Source organism: Fundulus heteroclitus, chromosome 9 (genome assembly GCF_011125445.2).
Source record: "Fundulus heteroclitus isolate FHET01 chromosome 9, MU-UCD_Fhet_4.1, whole genome shotgun sequence".
Taxonomy (NCBI): domain Eukaryota; kingdom Metazoa; phylum Chordata; class Actinopteri; order Cyprinodontiformes; family Fundulidae; genus Fundulus; species Fundulus heteroclitus.
This window is the reverse complement of record NC_046369.1, coordinates 413,894-435,061: the sequence shown is the minus strand read 5'-3', so window position 1 is coordinate 435,061 and position 21,168 is coordinate 413,894. Positions and strand designations below refer to the sequence as shown.

General features: G+C 43.0%; 2 protein-coding genes across 2 annotated transcripts; one reads left to right on the top strand and one right to left on the bottom strand.

Annotated features, from left to right (window-relative positions):
• Nucleotides 1-1,083: 1,083 nt before the first annotated feature.
• On the top strand, nt 1,084-2,336 carry LOC118564097 (protein SYS1 homolog). The gene is made up of 3 exons (XM_036140783.1): nt 1,084-1,242; nt 1,878-2,132; nt 2,225-2,336. The coding sequence occupies exons 2-3, from the start codon at nt 1,971-1,973 to the stop codon at nt 2,294-2,296; spliced, it is 234 nt and encodes a 77-aa protein (XP_035996676.1). The 5' UTR covers nt 1,084-1,242; nt 1,878-1,970; the 3' UTR covers nt 2,297-2,336.
• Nucleotides 2,337-5,478: 3,142 nt separating this feature from the next.
• LOC118564092 (vascular cell adhesion protein 1-like) lies at nt 5,479-19,689 on the bottom strand. The gene is made up of 7 exons (XM_036140765.1): nt 19,459-19,689; nt 12,745-13,050; nt 12,373-12,666; nt 10,903-11,154; nt 10,554-10,820; nt 10,157-10,468; nt 5,479-5,795 (listed from the first exon to the last, which is right to left on the bottom strand). Exons 1-7 carry the CDS (start codon nt 19,502-19,504, stop codon nt 5,485-5,487), a joined length of 1,788 nt encoding a protein of 595 aa, XP_035996658.1. The 5' UTR covers nt 19,505-19,689; the 3' UTR covers nt 5,479-5,484.
• Between the last annotated feature and the right edge of the window lie 1,479 nt (nt 19,690-21,168).

The following is a 21,168-nucleotide window of genomic DNA, read 5'->3' as shown; positions in this document are numbered from 1 at the left end:
GTTGTTCTCCTCTAATGTTAAACGGCATTTCTCCCTTTTCTATCTGTAATGGTGTGGTCAGGGTTGTTCAATCCAACTTTTATAAAGTTGTGTCTGCTGCTGAATTATAAACTATACATCTGTAATCTAGCACTAACCGGATTAAACCCAGTGATTATGGCCCTAAGTGCATGATGTTCAACACTTTCTGTAATTGTCTATATCTTTCTGAATGTGTACGGCCCGTGTGACCCACCCCAAACGCCAGGAAATTTAAACTGCTTCAGTCTTGCTTGTTCTTGGTTTTTACAACTTTAGTTTAATGTCATCACCAATTATTTTTCCTTGAAAGATTATTATCTAGGTGCTGTCTACTGAAAATGTAAATATCTACTTACACAACTGTTTTTCAACTTTAAAAATTACTTCCTGTACCTTTCTAATAAAACAACCCATCTAAATTCCTTCCTCTCTCCCACATTGAAGAAAGAAAGAGGAGCCCTATCTCACCATCAATGTTATAACACACATCATTTATCAATAATGAAAAATAAAAAGGGTCTCACTATACCTCTTTGTGGTCTTCCATTTTCTGATCTACCCTTACTTGAAGATAATAAATAAAAATAAAATTAATATAATGTATCCATCTGTACATCCACTCTGATACATATTTTTCTTATTCTAATCAATAAACCTTCTTTCAGTGTGGTATTGTACGTGTTTTCCATATCAAAAATACTTCTCAAACACTTTCTTTGTTTACTTGGGCTTTTGTAATTTCAAAAACTAAACTTAAAAACTTAAATCTGCATCTACAGTGTTTCTACCTCTCCTAAAACCACATTGCCAAATTTTTTTATATATATATATATTTTTACATAGTATCTTGTAAAAACAGTTAGTTTAAATATGACAAAGCGGACATTTATTAATCTTAATGACCCCCATTGAGCTCATAAATGTACTCCCTAAGCAGTAGTTTTCTTTCTTGCAGTCACAGATCTGAGCGTGTGATTCCCCCTTTGACCACCAGATGGCAGCAATGCGTCGTGACGTTATTTGCCGGTTTTCAACCAACCACCGAACGAGACGAAGTTTGGTTTAGTTTCCGGGTCTGCTGCTGTGACGTCTTTGTTGTGAGCACGGTTTAAGTCCACCGTCAATACGTCCACCTCATCCCTGAGGAGGCTTAAACCCCAAGAGCATCGGCCAGGACTGTGTTTGAAGCTCAGCCTGAAGCCTCTCCGCTCCTGCTTCGAGGTGTGTGTCTGTTTTTGTGTCAGTAATATTTAAACGACCAGCTGTTAAAAAATAAAAACAAACATGCTAGCATTGGTCGCTTTCCGTGTTGCTGTTGGATAAAACATCAGCACAATATGACTTTTTTTGCTTGGCTAAATGTCGGAGCAGGATTAGAGGATCGCAGGGTTGTCTCTGAAGAGAAAGCGTCTGCTCCGCTTGTGTTGATAATAATTTAGTGGTTAGCTGATAGCTGCCTGCATGCTAGCAGCTTTAAGACTCTTTCCAGCTCAGATTCAACTACTAACCCCCCCACAAGGCTTTTTAAACAATATCGGTGACTGTATAATGCATAAAAGTAACAAAGAGCCTAGTGTACGTAAAACATTTTAACTTTTTTTTAAATTCATCTTTTTGTGGGGTTGCAAATATGATTCAACAAAAACCTGAATTAATTATAAAAAGAGAATTGAGCGCATAGCTTTTTTTTATATGGTATAAATCTATTCTCTTATCCACACATCGGGCAAACCTGGGGAAAAAATGTTTGAAAGTTTATCCTACCTACCTGTTTCACCTTCTACTAGATTTCTAGAGCTACAACAAACAGAAAGCCGCGCTGTGACGTCACGTAACGCGTCTCCTTTCATTTTCAGTCTAGGTTGAGAGGTCACAGGTGATGCTGGATGGGCCAGCTGTGGGTGCTTTCCTGACCTTCCCTGGGCCTGCATGTGTAACATCAGTGAAACATGGCCGGCAACTTCCGGAGCTACATCTGGGACCCAGTCCTCATTATCTGTCAGATCGTGTTGATGCAGTGCGTCTACTACAGCTTCCTCGGGCTGTGGATGGCCGGAGTGGACAGCTTGGTCCACAGTAGTCGCTCGCTAGATCAGATCTTCAGCTATGAAGTAAGTCTCAGAAGGTTTAGTTTATTCTGTCTATCTCTTCACCCGTAAGCCTGCATTTTATCTTTTTTCTCTCTCTTTTTTTTCCTCCATAGCTCCTTGGTTTTGCAACAATGCAGGGCAGACTCTCGATGATGGCGTTCATCTTGAACTCTCTTACCTGGTGAGCAATAGCTGCTGAGTTGTCAGTGCACACACAAAGCGATGAGAACGGTGGGAGTTTTCCTGTTCATTAAACGGTCAATTTACAGAATTTAACCCCCCCCCCTCCTCCCTTCCTCAGGCATCACAGTCCACTTGAATCATAACATTTTAGTTTATTTTAGTTCATGCCTTCTGTTCCGTTTAGTTTATTTATATATGTACATAGCACCAATTCACAACAAATATTGTCTCGGGCAACCTGCAAAAATAAATAAATTGAGTCATAAAGTGAGTTAAAATATTCCAGGATCATATGACTCTAGTTATTAAATAATGGTTGTTTTTTAACTTATTATTCATATTGGTTGAAAGGTTTCCTCTCTAGGGGAACCCAGCTGTCACTCCCTGACCAGCATGCAGCGACGGTGGACACACGATTGCATCAAGTCGTTAAGTTTTAAGCAAAGCAGTGGTTTGAATCGGTTTAGCCGTCATCTTTTGGTCATTTTCGCCATGTGTGTCTGTAATACCCAGGTGCCAGGGAAATAAGCGCAGCTGCTTGTCGAATAGTTACCCTGAAAAAGCAAACCAAACCCCAGAGTCCTGATGGCAAGGGTTCACCCTGTCACTCCCCAAACAGGTTCTTGCCTTTGTCGTCTCCTCGGGAGCCCCTGAGTGCAGCGTGATTGGAGTGATAAGTACAGGAGTGTAATGCATCACTCCTGTATTTTCTTCCTGCGTGGAGTTTGCTTGTTCTCCCTGTGCATGCCTGGGTTCTCTCCGGGTACCCCGGCTTCCCCCCACAGTCCAAAAACATGACTGTTAGAGTAACTGGTCGGTCTAAATCGGCCTTAGGTGTGAGTGTTTGCGTGGTTGTTTGTCCCATGTCTCCCTGTGTTGCCCTTTGATGGGCTCCCCTCGCTAGGCCTTTCACGATAACAAATTTTTCTGAATGATTAATTGTCTCAAAAATTATTGCGATAAACGGTAATATTGTTTGAAGACCTTTTTGCACTGATTTAATGGAAATTACTTAACAATGTTTGCGATTTCCTGCCAAAGATAAACACACTTTACACTGGAAAATAAAATGAGAAATAAAAATCAAATGGACTCTCAGTCTCTGTTAACTAAAAATACACTTGAATAAAAACTAAACACAAGATAAAACCATGGTGGAAATAAAAACTACATTAAACCAAAAGAGTACAGATAATGAAGTCTGTATATCATTAGATTTTAAAAAAGATAGGCAAAACTGCCATTTTATAAAAAAAAAATGCAAAGTAACAAAAGCAGATTCTTAAATAAGACTAGATGCCTCAACAATCTTTAAGCAGAACTGTAACTACTTTAGTCAGACAGATTCCGAGCAGGAGTAGCAATGTGTCCAGCTGTACCAAACATTCTCTCTGAACTGGTGCTTGTTGCACAAATACACATGTATTTTTTGGCCAAGTTTGCCATCAAAGGATTCTCTGATTGTCACACCACCACATCAAGAGAGCACAAGAGGCATCAATAGCATCTTCTTGAAGGAACTTTGTCAGTTCTGCATCAGCCTGTTCTCTTTTTGGATATGTAGCCTGTGTCTGAACTGTCCAGTCTGCAGCTATATATTGAATGGTCAAGCTCATATAAGGGGTGTCATATTTGAACTTGACCACATATCCGACGTAGCAGAGTAAAATGAAATGTCTTGTATCTCCTTCAGTATGTCCTCTTTACTGTAATACTGCTGTACATTTGTGGAATTGCCACTTGTGATATGTATGTTTTCCCAGGGAGTTCATACTGTATCAAATGTCTGCAACATTTTTCGAAATGCCGGCTTTTCTACAATATTAAATGGGAGCATCTCTTTAGCAATTAAATGAACTACGCTGTCTGTGAGCGCACGCCACTTTGCACCGTCCTTTTTGTATGCTGCCTGTTGCTTAATTGCTTCAGTGATGGACTGTCGCGAATCTGAAGACGCCGACGGGCCACCGCTTGTACTTTTGTCCCCAGCTGGAGAAATTTTGCTGGGTGGTTGTGCTTTAGGTGCATGTGTAGGTTTGTTGTATTGCTGCTTTTAGCTGCTACTGTTTTATGACAAATGCGACATACTGGCTCGCATAGGTTTAGCGGTTCGCCTCAGTCATTTGATTTGAATTCGAAATACTCCCACACTGCGGCTGTTGCGTTCGGCTTTGAAACCAGTTATATTTCGAGCTTTCCCGCCAACATAAGATGTGCTTTTTTTTACCTCGCTAACTCCTCTAAATCCTCACGGGGCTCTAAAGCTGCAGAAGGACAAAATGATGTGCGCTAACTACCTGATGCGATAGTCCACTCCTCCTCCCTCCTCATTTTTCCCTTCCTAAAAAAAATTAGGAAGGGGAGGGGTCAGTGGATAGCACTGGAGTTAAGCCTTTTCATCCAGCGTCATCAATAGAAACAGAAAAACACAGGCAGAGACGATATAGACGATAAATTAAATGACGCAGATAGTTTTTATTTATCGTGCGATTAATTGATTTATTGATTATCGTGACAGGCCTACTTATATCAACTATAACTGCTGAGATCGACCCACATCCCTTCAGTGTACATCTGCATCTGTTAAATGCATTACATTGAAATGACTGCTGTCATTTCAGCTTTTAACTTTTTGTTTTCTATCATTTTTCTCTTCATAGAAGGTACACCTGGTCTGGCGTTCTGTTAGCTGTGACATCATCAGGGGAGGCAGATCATCCTCTATTACCATCTAACATAGAAAGTACTCCTGGGTCAATGTGAGCTTCTGTGCTTTCTGTGTCTCTGCTCTGTCTTCTCTAAGCCCCAGTGGGTGGAGGCAGATGAGCGTTCACACTGAGCCTGGTTCTGGTTCTGCTGGAGGTTCTCCTCCCTGTTAAAGGGGAGTTTTCCTCTCCACTGTCGCTTCATGCATGCTCAGTATGAGGGATTGCTGCAAAGCCATCAACAATGCAGACGACTGTCCACTGTGGCTCTACGCTCTTTCAGGAGGAGTGAATGCTGCTTGGAGAGACTTGATGCAACCAACTGGTTCCCTTATATAGGACATTTTTGACCAATCTGTATAATCTGATTGATTTTGACTTTGTAAAGTGCCTCGAGATGACATGTTTCATGAATTGGCGCTATATAAATAAAATTGAATTGAATTGAGTTGAAAAAGCTGAACCTGGGACGATTAAAGCCTGAATCACTCACAGTGGATCTGCAGGGCCACGCTGGTGTTTCTGGACCTCCACACGTCTCCGTGCTCCGTCAGCAGCGCCACCTCGCAGGTCAGGACCCGCTGCGCCTCCATGAAGCGGTGCTTCAGAACGGACGAGACGTTCCGCAGCGAGCCGGAGAACCTGCGCACGTCCGTCAGGAGGGTCGCGTTCCCCGACAGCCAGCGAAACCTGAGCTGGTTGGCCGAGAAGATGTTGAGGACCTCGCAGCGGAACGGGCTTTCCTGGTCCAGCAGGACGGGACCGGGATCCTCCAGGACGGGATCGGAGGGGAACGCTGGAGAGACGGGAACACAGGAACCAGTTAGAGCAGAGGTGTCAAACTCATTTCTATATGGGGCCACTTTGGCATCATCAAGTCATTAAAAGGGCCGCTTGCATGTGTAGAGACGATACTTTTCATTTCATAATTTCATTCCAGTTCACACAGTAGTATAAAAAAACGCACAGTAACATAAAAGTAGCACTCTTAGGCCCAGTTTATACAGTTTATCTGCAAAGAAAGTTCATATTTGGGTGAGTTACACTTACAGGAGGCACAGTTTTAGCCACTTTATACACTATAAAAGGATATATGCCTTTTTTTTTGGCTCTCGAGGGCCGGAAAATTTACCTTGAAGGGCCAGATTTGGCCCGCGGGCCTTGAGTTTGACACCTGTGAGTTAGAGGAACTGAACGCCGGCCAGGATGAAGGCCATCTGGTTCTGGATCTGTTTCATTAAGTTGATCTTAATCTGGTCTGGATACGGTTAAAAATGACGGATCTAATAAAGTCGATATAAAACCTCCTGCAGTGTCCCAGAAAGCCTCCGTCTAGTTGCTCAGCACCTTTAAAAACCCTCAAAGGTCCATCAGAACCGCTTCATCATATCCAACCTCATGAAACCTCTGCAAGTTATTCTGGATCTTCATCAAAATTTCCAGGAATTGCTGCTTTCTTTTCTCTGGAGGTCTAAAAACTCTCCTTACAGACGTCCTCGTCCTGCTGAAGGTTCCTAAGACGCCCAGAGGGACCACAGTGAGTCCTTCTCAGCTCTAATTGGATCAGGAGGAGGGAAACCCGGTCAAAGGTCAGTGGGTCCCGTGAGGAATAAAGTCTGAACAATCAGATCTGTGGTTGATCTCGTTAAGCTGATGATGAACATCGGACCAACGCCTTAAACGTGCTTTAATCACTGAGCTATATAATACACTGGAGTGCTGGTTTTGCCGAAAAACTGAAGTCACTGGCCGCCATCTTGCTACTCCCTACTCTCACAGAACCCCACAGGATTTGGTTGCAACAACAAGCAGTTTTCTGGCTGTGTGAAAACGTTTCATAGGTAATTCTACAGTCAGTGGATGTACTAACACTATAAACTACTAGGAAATTAGGTGCTGAAATATTTTACATGTTATTCATATTAAATACATATATATATATATATATATATATATATATATATATATATATATATATATATATATATATATATAAGTATGTGTATATCTATATATGTATATATATGTATACATATATGTAAATATATGTTTTGGTATATTGTTATTTATATATTTATAAATGTTAAATATATATATATTTAAATGAATAAAATACAAAATATTTCAGCACATGACTTTCTTAGTACTTGATAGTTTTAGAACATAACATAAAACTATATGGCATTTGACATTTTAAAAGTCTTAAGCCCCCCTGAACATGAGAAAATCCTCGTTATTCGATGCTGTAGCGCACATATTCCCTAGTTACTGGAGGAAAATAGGGAGTACCAATATGGCGGCTGGTGGCTTCACAGCGACTCGTTAAAACAGCGACTATTAGCACTCCAGTGTATAATATAGCTCAGTGGTTTTAATCTGTCCACAGAAATGTCTTTAAAGTCCTCTAGAAACCCTCCAGAACCATCTGGATCCGTCCTAAACTCGTTAAAATGTCTGGTTCCTTCTCAACGAGCCCGGGGGGGACATGGTCGATCAGGTATAAGTTCAGACACCAGGGGAGGGTAGATTTAAAAAGAAAGAACCTGAATTCTCCTTAAAGACGCCTTCGTTAGTTTCACCGACCAGGAGGTGAACTCAGATTTGGACGGTGGGAAAACTTTTCAGTTCCAGAGGTGTGACAAAGTCCCATTCATAATTCAATGATGAGGAGTACCGGAAAAACGGAGGGTCCATGAATGGGCCTTCAATTTGGCCCCGCCCCCTCCGTCAAAACAGTGAAACACTGAAAATATCTGTCATCGGAAAAAAACTGCAGCATAAAATGAGAATATCATAAGTTCTCACTTTAGGAATAGTAATAATAATAGTAATATCATCTTTATTGTCATTGAAACATACATTGCAACGAAATTTGTTCTCTGCTTTTAACCCATCACCTTTGGGGAGCAGTGGGCTGCCATGTGCGGCGCCCGGGGAGCACTTTCTAACACGGTTTAATTTTTCAATGTTTGATTTTACAACGTTTGATTTTACAACGCCAAATCTTTTTTTAGTGTCGCTACAAGCTGTCACCGTTTTATCTTCATATAATTACATTAGATGGTTTATGTTCTGCAGAAGCTCAGCGTTATGGATGAAACCCTTATAAACTGCTGACCCGCTGTCTGTCCCTGAGTGGGAGGGTTTCTCTGCCTGGTTTAGCGGTCCGGGCCCCCAGTGTGCGTGGGTGGGGTGGGGGCTGGGGTGGGGGGGGGGTTCTCCCTCCCTGCTGGGTCACGTCCGGTCGGTCGGAGCGGTTCTGTTTGTCCTCTGCAGCTCAGCCTGAAGGATGAGGAGACATGAGACCAACGTTCTCCTCCCACCCAGCAGCTTCAGTGGAGCTCATGTCAGAGTCTTCAGGTCTAAACATGGCGTTCAGAGCCGCTAATTGCTGCCGTGTTCAGTTATGATTATTGCAGCCAAACTGCGTCTCCTTCGCTCTCTGACTTTACCGTCAGCTGCTCGTTGTATTTCTGGCAGCGTGACTCAGAAACTTTACGCCCACGGCTGCTGAGCTGGGCTTTAAACAGCAGGCGGTGTCACCGGGAACGTCTACGTGAGGAAATGTTGCTGCTCTCTCTCTCGGACTAAATCAACAGTGTAAAACTTTTTGGCCTTTGACCCACAGCGGCAGGACGGAACCGCGTCCCGACAAGCTGAGCTGCCGTATCCGATCCGCCTGAAACCGAGTCCTGGTGATTAATGCTGGGAAACTTCTTGTTGAACCATTTGTTCAGGAAAAAGAAAACTAATTTCTGATTTATGAGCGCTTTCACTTTCCTTTTAAACTGCTATTATCATTCAGGAAGCCAAACTCCCACTGTAGCTACACCGATAAGACAGATTCCTGGACATATTATGTGATAACCTCTGGAAGTTTACGTTTGTCAGCTGTGGGTTATTATTGCTGCAGAAGCCTCAGGTCTCCACTCGCCTCCTGTTTCCACTCTGGAAACACCTTTTAATCCACTCCTCGACAAACATATGATGTAATTTAGGTTTTTAAGGATTTATTCGTTCCTCGTGGGACTGATTTCACAACACGCGACTGATGTTGATTCTTAATGAACAAGAATTGGGAGCACAACTTTGAATTTATCTGTTTTATATACAGTAATCAGGAAGCAAGGAGAGAAAGGTGGTGGAGACATGCAGCGAAGGCATCAAGGTTTGGATTCGACCCCGCTGGGCCTCTATATACGGGGGGAATGCTCTAGCGCTCCATAATGCAGTGTTTTTAATTGATTCTGGATTTTCTCTAATCCTCGAGGACTTAAACATAAATCCAAGCTTCAGGAATATTTAGTCAAGCTACAGTTCTGGCTGGAGAGTACTTCGCTCTCAGACTGCAGGTCTGCTGGTGGTTCCTAGAGTCTCTAAAAGTAGAATGGGAGGCAGATCCTTTAGCTATCAGGCTCCTCTCCTGTGGAACCAACTCCCAGTTTTGGTCCGTGAGGCAGACACCCCGTCTACTTTTAAGACTAATCTTAAAACTTTCCTTTGTGACAAAGCTTCTAGTCAGAGTGGCTCATGTTACCCTGAGCTACCTCTATAGTTATGCTGCTATAGGCTTAGGCTGCTGGAGGACATCAGGGTCTATTTCTCTCTCTCTGCTGAGTTCTCCTACTGCTCTCCAATCTGCATTGTTTGTTGTTATTTCAGCTTTTAACTTTTTGTTCTCTGTCATTTGTCTCTTCATAGAAGGTACACCTGGTCTGGTGTTCTGTTAGCTGTGACATCATCAGGGGAGGCAGATCATCTGCTATTACTATATAACATAGAAAGTAGTCAAATAGTCAATTTTTATCTTCTTAGCAGGTGTGACTGTGACTGTGAAGCACGGCGGCTGCAGCATCATGCTGCGGGACCACTTCTCAGCCAGTGGGGCTTTGTAGAAAGGAGATTAAGTAATAAAGTGGGACTTGAATCAGGATTTGATCAGTGCAGGATTATTAAAGTATGTCTGATTCTGATTTTGATTCTAATTAAATGTTTCAGACACAGCTTGAGGTTCTCGCTGGTACCAAACATCCAGACCGGTTCTGCTGGAACCTGTTATATATTAGTTAGGTTGTATGTAAACCTTTGACCTCGTTTTGATCAGAAAATATTAGAAAACGTAAAAACGGCCGAGGCGGCGGCGGGGGTCAGACTCACAGTGGACCTGGACCTGGATCTCCCTGGTCCGGGTGACAGAACCGCACCCGGCCTCGCAGCTGTACCCGCCCTGATGCTGCAGGTCCAGCTTCCACAGGTGGAGCTGCGACTGGCCGTCCGGCCGCTCCGTCTTCTGCAGCAGGGTCCGGTTCTGGTCCGTCCTCCTCCAGCTGAGGGTGGGGGGGTGCCGGCACCCGGAGGCCCGGCAGGTCAGAGTCAGGGGCGAGCCCCTCTCCGCCTCCACCATGAGACTGGCCTCCACCTGAAGGTTGGCCTCCACCGGGGGAATCACCTCCACCAGCAGAGGGTGACCTGAGGGAAGGAGGAAGTGGAGACGGAGAGTGAGTCCAGGTGCGACCGGAACCGACAGGTCCGAGCAGCAGCCGAGGTGAAGTACCTCTGACGGTGACGGTACTGGAGGCCCGCTGGGAGCCGTGCTGGTTGGAGGCTTCACACTCGTAGCGGCTGGAGTCGTTCAGCACGGCAGAAGGAAGGCTGAAGTGGAGCGAGGAGGCGGAGTCAGTCCTCTGAAGCTCCTCCCCTTCCCTCCTCAGAACAAGTGTAGGGGGCGGAGCTCCCTCAGAGCTACAGGTAAAGTTCACCTGCTGCCCCTCCACGACCTCCTCACCTGGATCCACCGTCAGGGAGGTGTTGGTGGGCGGAGCTAATCAAAGAAACAGGCAGACGTGTCAGGAGACGACCGGGACAATAAAAGACCGTAAATGAGACGAGGCGTTCGGTCTCACCTAGAACTGAGACATTTACAGCTGCAGTCCGGTTTCCTTCTGAGTTTCTGGCTTCACACTCGTACCGTCCGGCGTCAGACGGTCCGACGGCCGATAAGACGAGCCGACCGCCTCCGCCTCGCTGCAGAGATCTACCGCCTGCTGTCCAGGAGATGGTCGGCTCCGGGTTTCCCTCCGCGGAGCAGCTGAGAGTCAGCGGAGAGCCGGCCATCACTTCCACAGGGTCGGATATGTTCCTGAAGACAGGAGCATCTGCAGAGGAGGAGGAGAGCTGAGAGGTGATCCCTGAGTCTACGGTGGACTGGAGGACACAGACGGAGGGACTAAGACCCTGGTTAAGAACTGAGTCCCTCACATAGAGAACTGATTACAGATCAGACGGCCAATGTTGGGAACCAGATCCATGACGTCTGGACCTGGGTCTCCAACTCTGGCTCAGCAGAAAGGGACAGACTAAAACAAGAGGGATCATATTTCTCCTATTTTAGCTTCCCTTCATTAGCTTCCTGTTAAATCAAGAATATAATTTAAAATTCTCCTCACATATAAAGCCCTTAATAATCAAGCTCCATCATATATCAGAGCTCTGATTACCCCGTATGTTCCTAACAGAGCACTTCGCTCTCAGACTGCAGGTCTGCTGGTGGTTCCTAGAGTCTCTAAAAGTAGAATGGGAGGCAGATCCTTTAGCTATCAGGCTCCTCTCCTGTGGAACCAACTCCCAGTTTTGGTCCGTGAGGCAGACACCCCGTCTACTTTTAAGACTAATCTTAAAACTTTCCTTTTTGACAAAGCTTCTAGTCAGAGTGGCTCATGTTACCCTGAGCTACCTCTATAGTTATGCTGCTATAGGCTTAGGCTGCTGGAGGACATCAGGGTCTATTTCTCTCTCTCTGCTGAGTTCTCCTACTGCTCTCCAGTCTGCATTGTTTGTTGTTATTTCAGCTTTTAACTTTTTGTTCTCTGTCATTTTTCTCTTCATAGAAGGTACACCTGGTCTGGCGTTCTGTTAGCTGTGACATCATCAGGGGAGGCAGATCATCCTCTATTACCATCTAACATAGAAAGTACTCCTGGGTCAATGTGAGCTGCTGTGCTTTCTGTGTCTCTGCTCTGTCTTCTCTAAGCCCCAGTGGGTGGAGGCAGATGAGCGTTCACACTGAGCCTGGTTCTGGTTCTGCTGGAGGTTCTCCTCCCTGTTAAAGGGGAGTTTTCCTCTCCACTGTCGCTTCATGCATGCTCAGTATGAGGGATTGCTGCAAAGCCATCAACAATGCAGACGACTGTCCACTGTGGCTCTACGCTCTTTCAGGAGGAGTGAATGCTGCTTGGAGAGACTTGATGCAACCTGCTGGGTTTCCTTAGAGAGGAAACTTTCTCACCAACCTGGAGGATTTGACTTTGTGAAAACCTTGAGATGAAAATGAGTATGTAAATAAAATTTAATTGAACTGAATTGAAAAGACTCACGGAGGACGTTGAGGAGGATGGAGGTCTCTCTGGTCCTGTGCTCAGACGGCAGACGCTGCAGCTCCGGCGTCGCCCTGCAGGTGATCTTCTCTCCTGAGTCCCGTTTCAGGGGCGTGTAATTAATGTAGCTCTGCCAAGAACTTTCCACGGTGCTGTTCAGGACGATGTCTCCTTTGAACCAGGTGAAGTTCACGTCCACAGCGGGGTACAGGCCTGACACCTGGCAGGTGAATCTGGTCTCCACATGATCTCTCAGGGGTTCTAGAGCGGTGATAACCGGGTCTGAGGGAAAGGCTAAAGGAACCAGGAGGAGGACACGGTGTCAGGCTCTGGACACGAAACGAGACGAATTTATTCGGTAGGTGAACTCACAGTAAACGCTGACAGAGGTGGCTGAAGTCACCGGCCTCTGTTCTCCACACGTCACCCTACACCCCAGCTGTCCTTCATCGCCTATCTCCACAGGGTCAAAGGTCAGCACGGAGTGGGTTTCGTTGTGTTGGGAGGACGCCGTTAGGGGACGGTCGTTCAGGGTGAACCAGGAAAAGGTCGGCACCGTGGGACAGTCCACGGCCTTGCAGATCATCTGCTCGTGCGCGCCGAGCCTGAACAGAGGCTTCATGGGAGCCACGCTGACGAGAAGGCCCTGAACGCACCACGATGACATCAGCAGCACAGCTGGGAAGGGAAACAATCAGGAAATGTCTACTTCATTTCAGATCGTCACTCTGAGCACATTTACAGGTTTTCTGACAGATTTTTGTATGTAACACGTTTCTGACTTTTGCTTTTGATTCATTCATGTTTGTGTTTATCTTGCTTTTGTCCCCCTTTCTAAAAACAACCTGATGGATCCACGGCAGGAATAAAGGTTCCTGTTCTTTACTCGCAGCAAAAACGTCGACTTGTATGGGTTTTTCTCTACAGCTGCAACATTTAAGATCCAGGGAAGCCAATAACAGATGTTCTAGGCCAGTTATTGTTCATGTTCCTTTTCTATTTAAATTGGATTAGGATTAGATCCCTAGCTATTTTCGTTTTATAAAGAGTTTTATAAACCAGAATCTCTTACACAAACTTCATAAAATGCAGAGAAACATCAAGTTTTCAGCTGAATCTCCTTAGCAACTAAAATCCTGATTTCTGTCGCTCAAACTGTGCCATCTTTGGGATTTTACGCAGAAGAAATGGGAACAACTTGAGGCTGCTGGTGATCAGGAGGGGTGCAACGATACATCGATCCGCATCGATATATGGATTACATGATTAACGATCCAATTACATCGATGTAAAAAGGATAATATCGAGCCACATCGTCTTTTTGATTTTGAAATTAACAAGCCATGAGACTATAGTGAACAGGTGATCTATTATTATTATGTAAAAATGCTATTTTTGATTTAAATGACTGATACACAGAAGCTAAAATGGTCAAATAATATTTGCGGTTGAGAATTGACTTTAATAGAAATCGTATCGTAACAGACTTTGTGATATTGGAAAATTTTGTAACATTGTGTCGTGAAAAAGCTGCTGATTTACACACGTAGTGATTAGGAGCTTAAAGAACAGATCTAGGGGTCTTCTTAAAGAGGTTGGTGATTTGCTGATGATTGATGGTTCCCTAGGGCCACCAGGGACCATTTAACCTTACAGCTATTAGCAAAAATCAAGATGTCAAAGGGGATTATGGCGGTCGTGTGTTTCTGACTGTAGTCTTCTTCTCCACATGAACAGAAACATGAGACAACCCGAGACATTTTAGTCCTGGAGGAAAAGGTTGTAATTAGAGGGGAATCCCACATATCCAATTATAGAAACGACAGAAAAATAACAAACGTCAGAAAATAAGTATTAAAGTGACTCTCCTACAGAAATCTACAGCTGAGTGAAAATCTGTAACAGTTTGAGGAGCAAAGGTGGTAAAAAGTCTAAATTTCTCGGCAGAGTTTCTCCCTTTAGGAGCAGCAGGTGATCAGGAGTTTTGTCATTATTGTTTTTATTAACTTTAATTTTCTTTAATCCTGAGAAAAACAGAAGAAAACTCAAATCTAGTCATGCTGATCACTCGAAGCACTTTACATCACAGCCACATTCACCCAGTCGCTGTCATACACCGAGCAACAGGACTCTGGGGAATAAGTGCCTTGCCCAGGGGCAATCTGCTGCTCCGCGAGGCATCGTGTGATCTGGAGGCATCTTCGTCGGTCCAAACAGAATTAGAGCTGAAATTAATCTGGCAAAGGCAAAGGTTATGTCCACCATATAACCCACAAACTCCTCAATAAGTTTGTTTTTATTCAAGGGAGAAACTCTGCTGAGAAACTGAGACTTTTCTTGCTCTGCGGCAGGAAGTAAAATGAAATGGTGGCGCTTTAGGAGTTGTTGCTTCACAATCCATCCACTTATCTTTGTGTGTGTGTGTGTGTGGGGGGGGGGGGGGATTTCTGCAGAGAGGCGGGGTCCACCCTGGACAGGTCGCAGTCCATCACAGAGACATACAGGACAAACAACAGGAGTACCCAGGGAGAACCCAGGCATGCACTGGGAGAACAGGCAAGCTCTCTGCAGAGAAAGGCCAGGATTTGAACCAGAGACCTTCCTGCTGCAAAGCAACAGTGCTACCCCACTGTTCCACTATGATGCTCCCATTAAAATAAGATTACCAGACCTTAATCACATAATGGCTATGCAGAAAATGACTTTAATGAAATTATGCACCAAATTGCTTCATATATAATGCATAAAAACCTGAAACTAAAACAAAGTTTCTGCATCTGATTGTCTCTTTTATTGGTTATTTATGTGTATTAATTCCTACTGCTATTACTTATTAAATTTGCATTTTGCAGGATTAAAAAGCAAGAAAGTTATGACAACAATAATGCACAAACCTCTCTGTCTGAGTCTGAGATATTACTGATGATTTACAGAAATTATTTTTCATGCACAGCGTTACGCAATCTTACCACAGAGTGATTTTAATGTTCTGTGCCGTGCAAAAGTCTTAAATCACCTCTAATTTCCTTGTACCTTGCATCCTAGGAGTCGGACTATTTAACAATCTGGAGGCTGAATAAAGCAGCAGCCGGAAAAAACTCTAAACTACCTTCGGGAAGCTGAAAGACGCGCTGATGAGGATAAATCTGTCTGCTTGGGAGGAAAACAAAGAAATAAAGGCTGGATCACACATCCTTTAACTAAAGGAGGCTTGAAGCTTAAAAACAGGCATTTTCATTTATTTTTGCACTGAAAGGATATATTATCCCCTTTTTCCAAAACCACAGAAGACCTTTCTGCTGTTTTTTGTTCCAACATACTGGTTTACAAAACGGACTCTTTTGTTTACTGTCAGCGGGTCAAATGTCAAACATCTGGAGCTGATCTTCTGTGTGAAACTACGTTTGTTTCCCTCTTTTACTCCAACAAAAATAAAAACAAACTGAAAATTAAAAAAAGGAAACAAAACTGAGCGTTTATCACCTTCTAATTGAAGGAGGAATAAAGTTAGAGTGACGTAGGAAGTATTCACACCCCTTACAGACGTTTATTGTTAAACTTAAAGGTGCATAGCCATGTTATTTGACTTTTTTATTTATTGATAGATCAGTAACTCAATCTGGTTGCATACAAATATTTTATCAAAGATTATCACATCCTGCTGGCGTATTAGTTATTATTTTGGCGCTTTATGCTTTGTTAGTAAATAATTTGTTATTTACTAACAGGGGAAAAAACAAGGAAGTGGCTAACGGCTATTAGCATCTCCCAGCGAAATGGAAGTAAAGGTTCTTATTAATACTGCTATAATAGTGATAGCAATGCTCTTCTTAGCCTTTATAGTCTTAAGTACAAACAACATTATAAATAGATCGATGTGTGCCTGTTAGCGTTTATGAACGGGAAATTAATTTCTCCGTGATGTTCTGATATGAGGTTCTTAAAGTTGCTGTAGATCGTTTTATTTAATTAATAACGGTTGGTCTTGCGTTGCAGAAGGTCAGGCTCAGTCCGGCATTATTTAATTTTGATTTATTAGTTGCAAACAGGCTTTCTGATAGTTCTGCGGTGCTGCCAGTAGATGGCGCCATGTTTATATCTGCTCATGGCGCCCGATGACTTTGCTCTTTTTAGCCTAAAAAAGGACCATGAAAATACAATTTGGATGGACGCTTGGATTATATAACCTTATTTCATCATAACCAACTGGATTTGGTCTTTCTGGTATAGGCATATAACGTGGCTATGCACCTTTAAATGTCCCAGATTAACAAACAAATTTCAATAAATGATAAATATTAATAGGGTCAAAATTAAATGATGATTTTATTTATTGAGGTTATCCAAACCAACGTGTCAAAAGTGATTAATTTTTGTGATTAAAGTAATAATTTCACTAAACACCCAGGCCTGATTTCTGTCTGACCAGAACCCGTCTGACAACACAAAGTAGGCCAAAAGATCTCAAGAAGCAGCAGATCCTGCCCCGTTCTAAAGAAATACAAGAACTTTAGGACAAGGCTGCGAGGCTCCAGAGAACCACGGTGAGAACCGTTCTCCTCAAACAGAGAACCTTCCCAGGAGAGGCCGACGTACCAGAATTACTCCAAGAGCTCATCAACAACCATCCAGGAGGTCCCAGCAGAACCCAGAACATCTGAAGCTCTGCATGCCTCACTGCCTCAGCTTAAGGCTGGTTCACACGGCAGGATTTTAAAATAGTCGGCCGATTTTCAAAGCCTGAGAGACGTAAAAAGTCCTAGATGAAACCGGTTTGGTCGTACGATGTGTGCCATCCAGTCAGACGACAAGTACAACACTCCAACTGATTTAACTCAGGATCAACCAGATGTCAGATGGGAAATCTTACGATTCCTTTTAAGATCAAACGTGAGTTCAGAGTAAATAAACATGAACGATGGGGGAGAATAACGGCGATACACTGCAAAAATAGAATTAAAAATAAGTAACATTTTCTTAAAATGAATACATTTGCACTTGATTTGAGACGGTAAATAAGACCATTTGCCAATGGTATAAGATTTTTGCACCTAAAATAAGAACAATTCATCTCCATCATCTTATTTCAAGTAATTATATTATTTCAGGGGTAAAAATACTCACTCTGTTGGCAAATAATCTTATTTATCTGCTCAAATCAAGGGCAAATATATTCATTTCAAGAAAATGTTAATTATTTTTAGTTCTCTTTTTGCAGTGTAGTTTGTGGGCTGATTTTAACAGAGAAGAAACATAATAGAAAGAAAAAGGCGATGGTTAAAGAAGTGGAGACAACGCGACCAGGGGGCATGCGGGGAATCCCTAACTTCACTTTCTGATTGGCTACACGCCACATTCAACAGGCTCCATGCTCGTTTGTCTTCGGCGGACATCACACACGGTAGAATATTGGGGCAGGACAATCCGACATGTTGAATATCCTCGATCTGAGTCCACCGAGTGGACCCTATCGCTCTTAACACTCCCCACAGGGCAGGATACTCTCTTAAGATTATTTTAGGAGACACGCCGATGATCAGGGCGAAAATCGGACTAAAATTCCTGCCGTGTGAACCAGCCTTAAGGCCAGAGGTCATCATTTAACTTTAAAAATAGAAACTGGACAAAAATGGCCTCCATGGAGGAGCAGCAAGTCCAGAACCACTGCTGACCCAAAAGAACATCAAAGATCCGTCTCACATTTAACCGAAAATCATCCCGATGATCCTGAAGACTTCTGGGAAAACATTCTGGAGACTGATGACCCAAAACGTATCGCAGCATTTCAGGAACTTAATATCACGCTGGCAGTCAAACATGGCGGCGGCAGAGTAATGGATCAGAACCTAGATGAGATTCTGAGATTCACGGAACCGTGAATCCTCGTCTCTATGAGGAAAACCCGAAGGAGGAAATCCGTCCTTCAGTTTCTGACCCAGCTTGGAACAATGACCCAAATGGTCCATCTCGGAAGAGTTCAACGAACGATGAAGGTTTTGGGGTGGCCTAGTCAAAGTCCAAAATTAAATGTCTCTGATAAACTCAGACATGGTCTTTAACAGGCTGTGTGAGCTGAATTTAAACAATCCTGCAAAGCAGAGTGGCTCAGATTTCCTCGGTGTCTGTCCCACCAAGGCCGGACCAACCAGCCATTAAACCAGGCTGGTTTGTACAGCTTCTTACTCTAAATAAATAAAATCACGACTTTAAAGCAGCCTTTTGTATTTCCTCAGGAGATCTTTGTCTGACTTTAACATCTATTTGAGACCAAGCAGTAAAACCTGAGGTTCTGACCTGTTTCCTTACATTGGACATGTTTTCCTGCTCAAACACGTGTTTTAAATGTCTAAACTGAGCGGGTGGCTCTGCAGAGGACTGATGTTGACCCGCTGGTTTAAATCAGCTGTGTTTGAGAACGGCAAACACGAAAAACAAACTCAGCCGCACTGAAAAACGCTGCTTTGAGGCTCTGGTTCAGGACGCCTGAGAAAAGCACGATTATCGGCCCTGATTACTGATTATCAGAGACAGAACTGCAGTTCTGTTGACGCTGACGCCGAATAAATACATAAACGTATTAAAAACAGAAACAAGCTGTCAGACAGGCCTCAGTCAGATCCTTTAATTCATTTCATGGAGGAGATGCTTAAAGGAAACCTGGTTCAAGGCTACAAAAGTCCGCCTTTATCTTTAAGACGTTGATGAATTAATCAGCAGTTTGGAATAAACAGTAAAGTGACGGAGACCTGTGACCCATCAGCTGATCACCTGATGATCAAAGCTGCAGATAAACTGAGATTTGGCTGAAATCGACCCAAACAGAGCGAGGCGAAGCGTCACAGCTGCGTTTGATCTAAAAAAAAAAACAGTGAAGGAATCACTAAGAGCCGCCTGTCCCTCCTTTAATGGAGCGTGTTTGTGTCCTCTGCCTCTGAGAGGGGTTTATTATTTAAATGAATGCAGAGAGGCTTAAATGGAAGCAGCGTCCAGAACCCCCCCCCCCCCCAGTTATGAGCTCATATCTGCGCTGACATGCTGAACAGACCGCTGGGTGTGAATAAGGAGCAGAGAAAAGCTGAATCTCACCTGAGAGGAGCTGAACAAAGCTCCTGTGGTCCTGCAGCAGGTCCATCCTCACCTCTCACTGATGGATGGATGGATGAACGGATGGATGGATGGATGAACGGATGGATGGATGAAGAAGCAGCGGCAGCAGCGTCTCCTTTGTGTTCTTGTCTCTGAGTCTGAAGCAGAAAATGAGCTCCACACATGAAACACCCCCCCGTACCTCTGATGAAACCAAACGCCCCCCTCTGATCTGATCTTTAAATCTGGGGGTGCAGAGCGCCCCCTGCAGGACAAAAGGCAAACCGTGATTTTACTTTCAGTATGACACCTCCTGTCCACCCCCACAGAGCCTTTGTGTCGCCTCATGAATAAAAACATGATGAGCTTAAATCCCTGAACGCAGCTTTGGTCTCCCTAACAGTCTCGATTAAATCCCGTTTCTGTTCCAAACGACACGTCTTAATGTTCAGTTAGTTTATCAGAGGAAATGAGATTAAGGGAGGATGTTTAAAGTAAAAGAATCTCAAACATCAAATAAATCGCTCCCTGCTTCAAAGGGCCAGAAAAGACCAAATATAGATAATAAATCAGCCATTAAATAGTTTAACATGATTAAAACAAAGCTGGAAAAATCTGCGTTTAATAAATGTCTTTATCTGTCAATTAGTTTTAGTAATTCCCAAAAGATGTCATTCAATTCATGTTTTCATTTAAGTTAAACAGTCAAATAAAATTGCTTTGATTAAATCTGTTTAGTGCTTATAAATCACTAATTAAAAGTTTATTAAATAATGTTTTCATGTATTATTTCCAGCATTTGCCTCTGCAGAAGGTGATTGGTCAGCAGGTAAAGGTGCAAATTAACCAATCAGAAGTGAGATCCATCTGATGAGCTGCAAACATGAAATAATGTAGTTTTCTAATAAAATTCATTAAGATTTTATGATTTTCACGTTTAAATAATATATTTAAGAATTGAAGGACATCAGAATCTGCTTTATTGTTTCATGTTCACAAAACAATTATCAACATTAGGAACATATTTAAATGTATTCAATATTTTTTTAACTTTAACAAATCATTTTCAGGATCGTTTTACTTTTTGCATTCGATCATCTGCAGGTTATCCTTAAAACATTTAATTTTATACCAGTGAAAAACAAGCTTAAGCATATTAAAAATCAACGGATGACTTTAGCATCAAAAAGAAACTAACTGCTGTTGTCTTTCTTCCCTGTGTGTTGTTTAACGAATGTTTTAGGTCCTTTAAACCTGACAGAGGAAATGTTGTTTCTTCATTGGATTTTTGAGGTGTAAGGTTGTACATCTTAATTTAATTATATCATGAAAATTTGTTAAACTGACTCAGTTTGTATATTGATCTATAACCTGGGCGTGTTGGCGTTATTTTTAGGGTTTCTGCACATTTTTCATGTCCAAACTCCATTTCCCAGAGTTCTCAGTTCATTTTTAACCTCCAGTCAGCTAATTAAAGGCAGACATTTCTGCAGAGGACGTGGTTTAAATAACCAAAGCCCCATTATGCCAGGAGACTGAATGAAGGACAAAAACAAATTTCTATATTGGGCTATTTTGGTGTCATGTAATCATTAAAAGAGTCGGTAACACCGAGGCAGTTTCAGCCACTTTAAAAGGATACATTCCTCTACTTTATGACATGATCTGCCTTTTTTGGCTCTTGACGGCCGGATAAATTACCCCGATGGG

What these genes read in the sequence shown, in the direction of transcription:
- LOC118564092 (XM_036140765.1), bottom strand. Translation starts at nt 19,504, where the DNA reads ATGGACCTGCTGCAGGACCACAGGAGCTTTGTTCAGCTCCTCTCAG. An exon ending in CACCTCTGTCAGCGTTTACT is followed by an intron (nt 12,667 to 12,744) that starts GTGAGTTCACCT and finishes TGGTTCCTTTAG; the next exon opens with CCTTTCCCTCAGACCCGGTT. An exon ending in GATCCAGGTCCAGGTCCACT is followed by an intron (nt 5,796 to 10,156) that starts GTGAGTCTGACC and finishes CCGTCTCTCCAG; the next exon opens with CGTTCCCCTCCGATCCCGTC.
- LOC118564097 (XM_036140783.1), top strand. Translation starts at nt 1,971, where the DNA reads ATGGCCGGCAACTTCCGGAGCTACATCTGGGACCCAGTCCTCATTATC. An exon ending in ATCAGATCTTCAGCTATGAA is followed by an intron (nt 2,133 to 2,224) that starts GTAAGTCTCAGA and finishes TTTCCTCCATAG; the next exon opens with CTCCTTGGTTTTGCAACAAT.